Genomic DNA, 13,931 nt, shown 5'->3' on the forward strand with positions numbered 1-13,931 from the left:
AGCTGCCTCTACTCTTAAGCCCCTGGATGCCGTTTATCACAGTACCATTCGTTTTATCACAGAGACAGGGTGGCTGGACCTCTTTAAAGTCACGTAGCTCACATCACTACGCTCTTTTTCTTTACAAAGCTCTGGTTCATAAGCTTCCGAATTACCTAACAAGATTTTAAATTATAAGTTACCCGTTCACAGGGTTGGTTAACTTTGGCGACTCCTTCGGTGTCTACAGAGTTGGGTACATATGCCTTTTATTTCCTTACACCCTATGTTTGGAATAATCTCAAATACATTTTGATTGGATGCTGATTACAACCACTGATCACTGATCACAACCACGGATCACAACCACGGATCACAACCACGGATCACAACCACGGATCACCGATTACAACCACTGATCACCGATTACAACCACGGGTCACCGATCACAACCACGGGTCACCGATCACAACCACGGGTCACCGTTCACAACCACGGGTCACCGATCACAACCACTGATCACCGATCACAACTACGGATCACCGATTACAACTACGGATCACAACTACGGATCACCGATCACAACCACGGGTCACCGATCACAACCACGGGTCACCGATTACAACTACGGATCACCGATTACAACTACGGATCACCGATTATAACCACTGATCACAACTACGGATCACCGATCACAACCACTGATCACAACTACGGATCACCGATTACAACCACTGATCACAACTACGGATCACCGATTACAACTACGGATCACCGATTATAACCACTGATCACAACTACGGATCACCGATCACAACCACTGATCGCAACTACGGATCACCGATTACAACCACTGATCACAACTACGGATCACCGATTACAACCACTGATTACAACTACGGATCACAACCACGGATCACCGATTACAACCACTGATTACAACTACGGATCATAACCACGGATCACCGATTACAACCACTGATTACAACTACGGATCATAACCACGGATCACCGATTATAACCACGGATCACCGATTACAACCACGGATCACCGATTACAACCACGGATCACCGATTACAACCACGGATCACCGATTACAACCACGGATCATAACCACGGATCACCGATTACAACCACGGATCATAACCACGGATCACCGATCACAACCACGGATCATAACCACGGATCACCGATCACAACCACGGATCACCGATTACAACCACGGATCACCGATTACAACCACGGATCACCGATTACAACCACGGATCACCGATTACAACCACGGATCACCGATTACAACCACGGATCACCGATTACAACCACGGATCATAACCACGGATCACCGATCACAACCACGGATCACCGATTACAACCACGGATCACCGATTACAACCATATAACTCAGACTTTAGTGTGTGTCCCTCAGTCCTGAACCTACTTGTTAAACAGGTTTAGTCCGATGCGATAGTGTCTCTTCCTGATGATATCATTACTGAAGGCTGGTGAGTCCCAGCTGTTGCGTGTCTCTTTGTGATAGGTCTGTTTTCTGAGGGTCTGCTCTCTACTGGAGGACTCAGAGCTGCAGTTAATAGTGTCATTACTGTTAGATGTAGAGTTGATACTGTCATTGTCCCCATCTGAGAAGTCCGACTCTGACTTGCTCTGCCGGTTAGCCATCCCGTTGATGGCCAGGTGGGCCTCTAGTGCGCGTGGCCGGTGGCGGGGAGCATCCTCATCCCATGAGGTTCCCTTGGGGTGCAGGCAACGGGGGTGAGACAAGGAGGAGGGGTGAGGAGGGGGAAGTTTGGGGCTGGCTGGGTGACTAATGGGCTGGCGATCGTAGGCGTTCTGTCTCTTCAGAATGGAGCGGTCGGAACGGTCACTGAGCTCCACGGAGCTGTCGCTGGGCGGCTCGATACTCAGCAGCGGGAGGTGGTCGACCCTAAGCCTCTGCTCTTGCTGCTTCAGGGAGGGTGTGCTGCGGCAGGAGGCGTCTGACCCCTGACCTTTATCATCCTTATGGACCAGAGACCAGGAGAGAGAACGCAAACGCAGCTCCGACTCTTTGGAGGAGGGCCGGTCTACCGATGGTAGAGGGGTGTAGGGGCGCTCTAGGGACTGAAACAGGGGGAGAGGAGAGTAGGAATGGTCCAGGGACTGAGACAGAGGAAGAGGAGGGGACGGCTCTTCCTCATCGATGTAGAGAGTCACATCGCTGTATGATGCTGTCATCTCATCCAGTTTGTGGTGTTCCGCGCTGCTGTGTGAGGAGGGTTTGACCTGGTAGGAGAACAGCTCTCTGTCTTGGTCTTCGTCCAGGTCGAGGTGTCCTCTCCCCCCTTGCCTCGTCTCTCCTGCCCCCCCCTCCTCCCTGTGCAGACTCCTACTATTCAGAGCATCGTCTATCGACTCGGCCAGAGACTTGACCTGACGGGAGAACGTGTCCTCCAGCTCCGTTATAGCGTCGGTGAAGCCAGAGTTCTGGGCCACCACAGGTGACTTCATAGTACTTTGGACCACACCCCCCACGTCAGCGCTACATCCTGATTGGACCAGGGCCCCCAGGTGTTTGGTTCCGTTGTCGGTGAGGGAGGAGGACTGGTGAACCTTCTCAGGGCCTTCCAAGGAGAACTGCATCCTCATGCTGGACAGGACGATACGTCGGGACATGCGGTTCTCGGACATGGAACTGCGGAGACGTTTAAAGTTCTTGTTCATCTGATACTGGCGGAAGGCTGTCTGGATGGTGCGGGCCGCGTGTCGCGTTATGAAACGGCCTCCATACTTACGCTCCAGCATCTCCACCTGGAGGAGAGAGAGAGCAGGAAATCAATCAACCAACCAAGCAATCAATCAACAGCATGAGAAGCTTGGTTATCCCTTTACATGTTCATTTACATTACCAGCCATTTCAAATTATTATGTGACATACACTGAGTATACCAAAAATCCGGAACATCTTCCTATTATTGAGTTGCACCTCCCCCTTTTGCCCTCAGAACAGTGTTGAAAGGGTTCCACAGGGATTCTGGCCCATGTTGACTCCAATGCTTCCCACAGTTGTGTCAGGTAGCTGGATGTCCTTTGAGTGGTGGACCATTCCTGGGAAATGGGAAACTGGGAAACTGTTGAGCGTGAGACACCCGACAGCGTTACAGTTCTTGATACAAATCGGTGCACCTGGCACCTACTACCATACCCCGTTCAAAGGCACAACAATTCCTCTCTGAATGGCACACATACACAATCCATGTGGAATTGTCTCAAGGCTTAAAAGTCCTTCTTTAACATGTCTCCTCCCCTTCATCTACACTGATTGAAGTGGATTTAACAGGTGACATCAACAAGGGATCATAGCCTTGACCTGGATTCACCTGGTCGGTCTGTCATGAAAGGGCAGATGTTCTTAAAGTTTTGAATGATCAGTATACATGCCCACACATTTATGGGAATAACATACAATCCAGAAACAAATCAACAAACACATATAGAATATATCTATAGTTCTGTAACACAGTATCACAGTAACATGGTAAAGCAACAACACGGTAACACAATAACATGGTAGCAAAGTAACACAGTAACACGATAACCCAACAACACGGTAACATGGTACCATAGTAGGCATACTAAAGTTACCAAGGCAGCAGCTACTCTTCCTGGGGTTTATTATGGATCCCCATTAGTTCCTGCCAAGGCAGCAGCTACTCTTCCTGGGGTTTATTATGGATCCCCATTAGTTCCTGTCAAGGCAGCAGCTACTCTTCCTGGGGTTTATTATGGATCCCCATTAGTTCCTGCCAAGGCAGCAGCTACTCTTCCTGGGGTTTATTATGGATCCCCATTAGTTCCTGCCAAGGCAGCAGCTACTCTTCCTGGGGTTTATTATGGATCCCCATTAGTTCCTGTCAAGGCAGCAGCTACTCTTCCTGGGGTTTATTATGGATCCCCATTAGTTCCTGCCAAGGCAGCAGCCACTCTTCCTGGGGTTTATTATGGAACCCCATTAGTTCCTGCTAAGGCAGCAGCTACTCTTCCTGGGGTTTATTATGGATCCCCATTAGTTCCTGCCAAGGCAGCAGCTACTCTTCCTGGGGTTTATTATGGATCCCCATTAGTTCCTGCCAAGGCAGCAGCTACTCTTCCTGGGGTTTATTATGGATCCCCATTAGTTCCTGCCAAGGCAGCAGCTACTCTTCTTGGGGTTTATTATGGATCCCCATTAGTTCCTGCCAAGGCAGCAGCTACTCTTCCTGGGGTTTATTATGGATCCTCGTCAGCTGCTGTCAAGGCAGCAGCTACTCTTCCTGGGGTTTATTATGGATCCCCATTAGTTCCTGCCGAGGCAGCAGCTACTCTTCCTGGGGTTTATTATGGATCCCCATTAGTTCCTGCCGAGGCAGCAGCTACTCTTCCTGGGGTTTATTTTGGATCTCCATTAGTTCCTGTCAAGGCAGCAGCTACTCTTCCTGGGGTTTATTTTGGATCTCCATTAGTTCCTGTCAAGGCAGCAGCTACTCTTCCTGGGGTTTATTTTGGATCTCCATTAGTTCCTGTCAAGGCAGCAGCTACTCTTCCTGGGGTTTATTATGGATCCCCATTAGTTCCTGTCAAGGCAGCAGCTACTCTTCCTGGGGTTTATTATGGATCCCCATTAGTTCCTGTCAAGGCAGCAGCTACTCTTCCTGGGGTTTATTATGGATCCCCATTAGTTCCTGCCAAGGCAGCAGCTACTCTTCCTGGGGTTTATTATGGATCCTCGTCAGCTGCTGTCAAGGCAGCAGCTACTCTTCCTGGGGTTTATTATGGATCCCCATTAGTTCCTGCCAAGGCAGCAGCTACTCTTCCTGGGGTTTATTATGGATCCCCATTAGTTCCTGCCAAGGCAGCAGCTACTCTTCCTGGGGTTTATTATGGATCCCCATTAGTTCCTGCCAAGGCAGCAGCTACTCTTCCTGGGGTTTATTATGGATCCTCGTCAGCTGCTGTCAAGGCAGCAGCTACTCTTCCTGGGGTTTATTATGGATCCCCATTAGTTCCTGCCGAGGCAGCAGCTACTCTTCCTGGGGTTTATTATGGATCCCCATTAGTTCCTGCCGAGGCAGCAGCTACTCTTCCTGGGGTTTATTTTGGATCTCCATTAGTTCCTGTCAAGGCAGCAGCTACTCTTCCTGGGGTTTATTATGGATCCCCATTAGTTCCTGCCAAGGCAGCAGCTACTCTTCCTGGGGTTTATTATGGATCCCCATTAGTTCCTGCCAAGGCAGCAGCTACTCTTCCTGGGGTTTATTATGGATCCTCGTCAGCTGCTGTCAAGGCAGCAGCTACTCTTCCTGGGGTTTATTATGGATCCCCATTAGTTCCTGCCAAGGCAGCAGCTACTCTTCCTGGGGTTTATTATGGATCCCCATTAGTTCCTGTCAAGGCAGCAGCTACTCTTCCTGGGGTTTATTATGGATCCCCATTAGTTCCTGTCAAGGCAGCAGCTACTCTTCCTGGGGTTTATTATGGATCCCCATTAGTTCCTGTCAAGGCAGCAGCTACTCTTCCTGGGGTTTATTATGGATCCCCATTAGTTCCTGCCAAGGCAGCAGCTACTCTTCCTGGGGTTTATTATGGATCCTCGTCAGCTGCTGTCAAGGCAGCAGCTACTCTTCCTGGGGTTTATTATGGATCCCCATTAGTTCCTGCCGAGGCAGCAGCTACTCTTCCTGGGGTTTATTTTGGATCTCCATTAGTTCCTGTCAAGGCAGCAGCTACTCTTCCTGGGGTTTATTATGGATCCCCATTAGTTCCTGCCAAGGCAGCAGGTACTCTTCCTGGGGTTTATTATGGATCCCCATTAGTTCCTGCCAAGGCAGCAGCTACTCTTCCTGGGGTTTATTATGGATCCTCGTCAGCTGCTGTCAAGGCAGCAGCTACTCTTCCTGGGGTTTATTATGGATCCCCATTAGTTCCTGCCAAGGCAGCAGCTACTCTTCCTGGGGTTTATTATGGATCCCCATTAGTTCCTGTCAAGGCAGCAGCTACTCTTCCTGGGGTTTATTATGGATCCCCATTAGTTCCTGTCAAGGCAGCAGCTACTCTTCCTGGGGTTTATTATGGATCCTCGTCAGCTGCTGTCAAGGCAGCAGCTACTCTTCCTGGGGTTTATTATGGATCCCCATTAGTTCCTGCCGAGGCAGCAGCTACTCTTCCTGGGGTTTATTATGGATCCCCATTAGTTCCTGCCGAGGCAGCAGCTACTCTTCCTGGGGTTTATTTTGGATCTCCATTAGTTCCTGTCAAGGCAGCAGCTACTCTTCCTGGGGTTTATTATGGATCCCCATTAGTTCCTGCCAAGGCAGCAGCTACTCTTCCTGGGGTTTATTATGGATCCCCATTAGTTCCTGCCAAGGCAGCAGCTACTCTTCCTGGGGTTTATTATGGATCCTCGTCAGCTGCTGTCAAGGCAGCAGCTACTCTTCCTGGGGTTTATTATGGATCCCCATTAGTTCCTGCCAAGGCAGCAGCTACTCTTCCTGGGGTTTATTATGGATCCCCATTAGTTCCTGCCAAGGCAGCAGCTACTCTTCCTGGGGTTTATTATGGATCCCCATTAGTTCCTGTCAAGGCAGCAGCTACTCTTCCTGGGGTTTATTATGGATCCCCATTAGTTCCTGTCAAGGCAGCAGCTACTCTTCCTGGGGTTTATTATGGATCCCCATTAGTTCCTGTCAAGGCAGCAGCTACTCTTCCTGGGGTTTATTATGGATCCCCATTAGTTCCTGCCAAGGCAGCAGCTACTCTTCCTGGGGTTTATTATGGATCCTCGTCAGCTGCTGTCAAGGCAGCAGCTACTCTTCCTGGGGTTTATTATGGATCCCCATTAGTTCCTGCCGAGGCAGCAGCTACTCTTCCTGGGGTTTATTATGGATCCCCATTAGTTCCTGCCGAGGCAGCAGCTACTCTTCCTGGGGTTTATTTTGGATCTCCATTAGTTCCTGTCAAGGCAGCAGCTACTCTTCCTGGGGTTTATTATGGATCCCCATTAGTTCCTGCCAAGGCAGCAGCTACTCTTCCTGGGGTTTATTATGGATCCCCATTAGTTCCTGCCAAGGCAGCAGCTACTCTTCCTGGGGTTTATTATGGATCCTCGTCAGCTGCTGTCAAGGCAGCAGCTACTCTTCCTGGGGTTTATTATGGATCCCCATTAGTTCCTGCCAAGGCAGCAGCTACTCTTCCTGGGGTTTATTATGGATCCCCATTAGTTCCTGTCAAGGCAGCAGCTACTCTTCCTGGGGTTTATTATGGATCCCCATTAGTTCCTGTCAAGGCAGCAGCTACTCTTCCTGGGGTTTATTATGGATCCCCATTAGTTCCTGTCAAGGCAGCAGCTACTCTTCCTGGGGTTTATTATGGATCCTCGTCAGCTGCTGTCAAGGCAGCAGCTACTCTTCCTGGGGTTTATTATGGATCCCCATTAGTTCCTGTCAAGGCAGCAGCTACTCTTCCTGGGGTTTATTATGGATCCCCATTAGTTCCTGTCAAGGCAGCAGCTACTCTTCCTGGGGTTTATTATGGATCCCCATTAGTTCCTGTCAAGGCAGCAGCTACTCTTCCTGGGGTTTATTATGGATCCTCGTCAGCTGCTGTCAAGGCAGCAGCTACTCTTCCTGGGGTTTATTATGGATCCCCATTAGTTCCTGCCGAGGCAGCAGCTACTCTTCCTGGGGTTTATTTTGGATCTCCATTAGTTCCTGTCAAGGCAGCAGCTACTCTTCCTGGGGTTTATTATGGATCCCCATTAGTTCCTGCCAAGGCAGCAGCTACTCTTCCTGGGGTTTATTATGGATCCCCATTAGTTCCTGCCAAGGCAGCAGCTACTCTTCCTGGGGTTTATTATGGATCCCCATTAGTTCCTGTCAAGGCAGCAGCTACTCTTCCTGGGGTTTATTATGGATCCCCATTAGTTCCTGTCAAGGCAGCAGCTACTCTTCCTGGGGTTTATTATGGATCCCCATTAGTTCCTGTCAAGGCAGCAGCTACTCTTCCTGGGGTTTATTATGGATCCTCGTCAGCTGCTGTCAAGGCAGCAGCTACTCTTCCTGGGGTTTATTATGGATCCCCATTAGTTCCTGTCAAGGCAGCAGCTACTCTTCCTGGGGTTTATTATGGATCCCCATTAGTTCCTGCCAAGGCAGCAGCTACTCTTCCTGGGGTTTATTATGGATCCCCATTAGTTCCTGTCAAGGCAGCAGCTACTCTTCCTGGGGTTTATTATGGATCCCCATTAGTTCCTGTCAAGGCAGCAGCTACTCTTCCTGGGGTTTATTTTGGATCCCCATTAGTTCCTGTCAAGGCAGCAGCTACTCTTCCTGGGGTTTATTATGGATCCCCATTAGTTCCTGCCAAGGCAGCAGCTACTCTTCCTGGGGTTTATTATGGATCCTCGTCAGCTGCTGTCAAGGCAGCAGCTACTCTTCCTGGGGTTTATTATGGATCCCCATTAGTTCCTGCCGAGGCAGCAGCTACTCTTCCTGGGGTTTATTATGGATCCCCATTAGTTCCTGCCGAGGCAGCAGCTACTCTTCCTGGGGTTTATTTTGGATCTCCATTAGTTCCTGTCAAGGCAGCAGCTACTCTTCCTGGGGTTTATTATGGATCCCCATTAGTTCCTGCCAAGGCAGCAGCTACTCTTCCTGGGGTTTATTATGGATCCCCATTAGTTCCTGCCAAGGCAGCAGCTACTCTTCCTGGGGTTTATTATGGATCCTCGTCAGCTGCTGTCAAGGCAGCAGCTACTCTTCCTGGGGTTTATTATGGATCCCCATTAGTTCCTGCCAAGGCAGCAGCTACTCTTCCTGGGGTTTATTATGGATCCCCATTAGTTCCTGTCAAGGCAGCAGCTACTCTTCCTGGGGTTTATTATGGATCCCCATTAGTTCCTGTCAAGGCAGCAGCTACTCTTCCTGGGGTTTATTATGGATCCCCATTAGTTCCTGTCAAGGCAGCAGCTACTCTTCCTGGGGTTTATTATGGATCCTCGTCAGCTGCTGTCAAGGCAGCAGCTACTCTTCCTGGGGTTTATTATGGATCCCCATTAGTTCCTGTCAAGGCAGCAGCTACTCTTCCTGGGGTTTATTATGGATCCCCATTAGTTCCTGTCAAGGCAGCAGCTACTCTTCCTGGGGTTTATTATGGATCCCCATTAGTTCCTGTCAAGGCAGCAGCTACTCTTCCTGGGGTTTATTATGGATCCTCGTCAGCTGCTGTCAAGGCAGCAGCTACTCTTCCTGGGGTTTATTATGGATCCCCATTAGTTCCTGTCAAGGCAGCAGCTACTCTTCCTGGGGTTTATTTTGGATCTCCATTAGTTCCTGTCAAGGCAGCAGCTACTCTTCCTGGGGTTTATTATGGATCCTCGTCAGCTGCTGTCAAGGCAGCAGCTACTCTTCCTGGGGTTTATTATGGATCCCCATTAGTTCCTGTCAAGGCAGCAGCTACTCTTCCTGGGGTTTATTATGGATCCTCGTCAGCTGCTATCAAGGCAGCAGCTACTCTTCCTGGGGTTCGGCAGAATTAAGGCATAACAGCCATTGCTGACTAATAGCCTATTATTGTCTATTGCCTCTGCAATGGAGACAGCTGGTTAAGCAGCCGACCATTAGGTTGATGGTAAATTGAGGTCTTTAAACCATGCTGATGTAGAAGCAGTGTCATCTATAGCTGAGTGGACCGGTCCTCCAGGACTATTGTTCACAGAGCACTTTACTTATTTGGCTGGCTATATCTTTGTGCTGATGCTAATGTCAATCATTAGAACTGTTTACATTTGTACTGATGGCTGTCAGCCCTATGACATGATGTACTAGTTAGTTGTAGTCACTATAACTATCTTTGTAATGCAGGTACATTTTTTTTGTTTTGTTTGTCTTTTGTTATTTTTAATGCTCCGCTGCTGCAAGACCAATTACCCTCTGGAACAAATCAAGTTGAAACTTGAACTTAAAAGTTATGCTCGTTTAAGTTTTGGACATAGAGTGCTTGTCTCATTGTGAATGAGAGACTGATGTAGTGTGTACAGCCTGTGCAAAAAAACAAAGCAGAGCTTATGCTTTCATGTGACTTTTTTCAAATCATCATTAGAGTCCCATCATGCAGCCTTAGAATGTATTAAAAATCTAAACATATAGCCAAACTAAACTTTAATAACTCTAAATTAAGCACATAGGAATACCTATTTCTTTGTTAACCGCTCAACACAGAATAGCTGTATGTGAGCACTCCATCAAATCGTTTGGCGAAAATATCCTTTCTATTTTCAGCTATGTTCAATTGTATTCTTCAAACTATAAATGATGCCACAGAATTCTAAGCAAATCTAGTCTGCTAAATGAACAGCCATATGGCATAGCCACATCAGGACCTAACATAAGGACAACTCAGTATGCTATTCTCTTCTTCTGAAATAGACCACATTTTCTTCATATCATGTTTCTTTAGACCCGTCTAAAATATATCATGGATTCATTGTGATGGTGTAGACTATATTACATGGATTTATTGTGATGGTGTAGACTATATTACATGGATTTATTGTGATGGTGTAGGTAGACTATATTACATGGATTTATTGTGATGGTGTAGACTATATTACATGGATTTATTGTGATGGTGTAGGTAGACTATATTACATGGATTTATTGTGATGGTGTAGACTATATTACATGGATTTATTGTGATGGTGTAGGTAGACTATATTACATGGATTTATTGTGATGGTGTAGACTATATTACATGGATTTATAGTGATGGTGTAGGTAGACTATATTACATGGATTTATTGTGATGGTGTAGACTATATTACATGGATTTATAGTGATGGTGTAGGTAGACTATATTACATGGATTTACTGTGATGGTGTAGGTAGACTATATTACATGGATTTACTGTGATGGTGTAGGTAGACTATATTACATGGATTTATTGTGATGGTGTAGGTAGACTATATTACATGGATTTATTGTGATGGTAAAGACTATATTACATGGATTTATTGTGATGGTGTAGACTATATTACATGGATTTATTGTGATGGTGTAGACTATATTACATGGATTTATTGTGATGGTGTAGACTATATTACATGGATTTATTGTGATGGTGTAGGTAGACTATATTACATGGATTTATTGTGATGGTGTAGGTAGACTATATTACATGGATTTATTGTGATGGTGTAGGTAGACTATATTACATGGATTTATTGTGATGGTGTAGGTAGACTATATTACATGGATTTATTGTGATGGTGTAGGTAGACTATATTACATGGATTTATTGTGATGGTGTAGACTATATTACATGGATTTATTGTGATGGTGTAGACTATATTACATGGATTTATTGTGATGGTGTAGACTATATTACATGGATTTATTGTGATGGTGTAGACTATATTACATGGATTTATTGTGATGGTGTAGACTATATTACATGGATTTATTGTGATGGTGTAGACTATATTACATGGATTTATTGTGATGGTGTAGACTATATTACATGGATTTATTGTGATGGTGTAGACTATATTACATGGATTTATTGTGATGGTGTAGGTAGACTATATTACATGGATTTATTGTGATGGTGTAGGTAGACTATATTACATGGATTTATTGTGATGGTGTAGGCTATATTACATGGATTTATTGTGATGGTGTAGACTATATTACATGGATTTATTGTGATGGTGTAGACTATATTACATGGATTTATTGTGATGGTGTAGGTAGACTATATTACATGGATTTATTGTGATGGTGTAGGTAGACTATATTACATGGATTTATTGTGATGGTGTAGACTATATTACATGGATTTATAGTGATGGTGTAGGTAGACTATATTACATGGATTTATTGTGATGGTGTAGACTATATTACATGGATTTATAGTGATGGTGTAGGTAGACTATATTACATGGATTTATTGTGATGGTGTAGACTATATTACATGGATTTATTGTGATGGTGTAGGTAGGCTATATTACATGGATTTATTGTGATGGTGTAGGTAGACTATATTACATGGATTTATTGTGATGGTGTAGACTATATTACATGGATTTATTGTGATGGTGTAGACTATATTACATGGATTTATAGTGATGGTGTAGACTATATTACATGGATTTATAGTGATGGTCTAGACTATATTACATGGATTTATTGTGATGGTGTAGGTAGACTATATTACATGGATTTATTGTGATGGTGTAGACTATATTACATGGATTTATTGTGATGGTAAAGACTATATTACATGGATTTATTGTGATGGTGTAGGTAGACTATATTACATGGATTTATTGTGATGGTGTAGACTATATTACATGGATTTATTGTGATGGTGTAGACTATATTACATGGATTTATTGTGATGGTGTAGACTATATTACATGGATTTATTGTGATGGTGTAGACTATATTACATGGATTTATTGTGATGGTGTAGGTAGACTATATTACATGGATTTATTGTGATGGTGTAGACTATATTACATGGATTTATTGTGATGGTGTAGGTAGACTATATTACATGGATTTATTGTGATGGTGTAGGTAGACTATATTACATGGATTTATTGTGATGGTGTAGGTAGACTATATTACATGGATTTATTGTGATGGTGTAGGTAGACTATATTACATGGATTTATTGTGATGGTGTAGGTAGACTATATTACATGGATTTATTGTGATGGTGTAAACTATATTACATGGATTTATTGTGATGGTGTAAACTATATTACATGGATTTATTGTGATGGTGTAGGTAGACTATATTACATGGATTTATTGTGATGGTGTAGACTATATTACATGGATTTATTGTGATGGTGTAGGTAGACTATATTACATGGATTTATTGTGATGGTGTAGACTATATTACATGGATTTATTGTGATGGTGTAGACTATATTACATGGATTTATTGTGATGGTGTAGACTATATTACATGGATTTATTGTGAAGGTGTAGGTAGACTATATTACATGGATTTATTGTGATGGTGTAGACTATATTACATGGATTTATTGTGATGGTGTAGACTATATTACATGGATTTATTGTGATGGTGTAGGTAGACTATATTACATGGATTTATTGTGATGGTGTAGGTAGACTATATTACATGGATTTATTGTGATGGTGTAGGTAGACTATATTACATGGATTTATTGTGATGGTGTAGGTAGACTATATTACATGGATTTATTGTGATGGTGTAGACTATATTACATGGATTTATTGTGATGGTGTAGACTATATTACATGGATTTATTGTGATGGTGTAGGTAGACTATATTACATGGATTTATTGTGATGGTGTAAGTAGACTATATTACATGGATTTATTGTGATGGTGTAGGTAGACTATATTACATGGATTTATTGTGATGGTGTAAACTATATTACATGGATTTATTGTGATGGTGTAGGTAGACTATATTACATGGATTTATTGTGATGGTGTAGGTAGACTATATTACATGGATTTATTGTGATGGTGTAGGTAGGCTATATTACATGGATTTATTGTGATGGTGTAGACTATATTACATGGATTTATAGTGATGGTGTAGACTATATTACATGGATTTATTGTGATGGTGTAGACTATATTACATGGATTTATTGTGATGGTGTAGACTATATTACATGGATTTATTGTGAAGGTGTAGGTAGACTATATTACATGGATTTATTGTGATGGTGTAGACTATATTACATGGATTTATTGTGATGGTGTAGACTATATTACATGGATTTATTGTGATGGTGTAGACTATATTACATGGATTTATTGTGATGGTGTAGGTAGGCTATATTACATGGATTTATTGTGATGGTGTAGGTAGACTATATTACATGGATTTATTGTGATGGTGTAGACTATATTACA

The 13,931-nt window shown here is 44.3% G+C and overlaps 1 protein-coding gene across 2 annotated transcripts in view; it reads right to left on the bottom strand.

The window, feature by feature from the left end:
• LOC129842152 (IQ motif and SEC7 domain-containing protein 1-like) overlaps positions 1-13,931 on the bottom strand; it is a 274,873-nt gene that overhangs the window by 81,491 nt on the left and 179,451 nt on the right. For both annotated transcript variants that reach the window (XM_055910566.1, XM_055910567.1), the window contains exon 4: positions 1,419-2,785. In XM_055910566.1, the coding sequence (XP_055766541.1) occupies positions 1,419-2,785 (1,367 nt within the window). The remainder of the gene's footprint in view (positions 1-1,418; positions 2,786-13,931) is intronic.

This window comes from Salvelinus fontinalis, unplaced genomic scaffold, assembly GCF_029448725.1.
Source record: "Salvelinus fontinalis isolate EN_2023a unplaced genomic scaffold, ASM2944872v1 scaffold_0018, whole genome shotgun sequence".
NCBI classification, from domain to species: Eukaryota; Metazoa; Chordata; class Actinopteri; order Salmoniformes; family Salmonidae; genus Salvelinus; species Salvelinus fontinalis.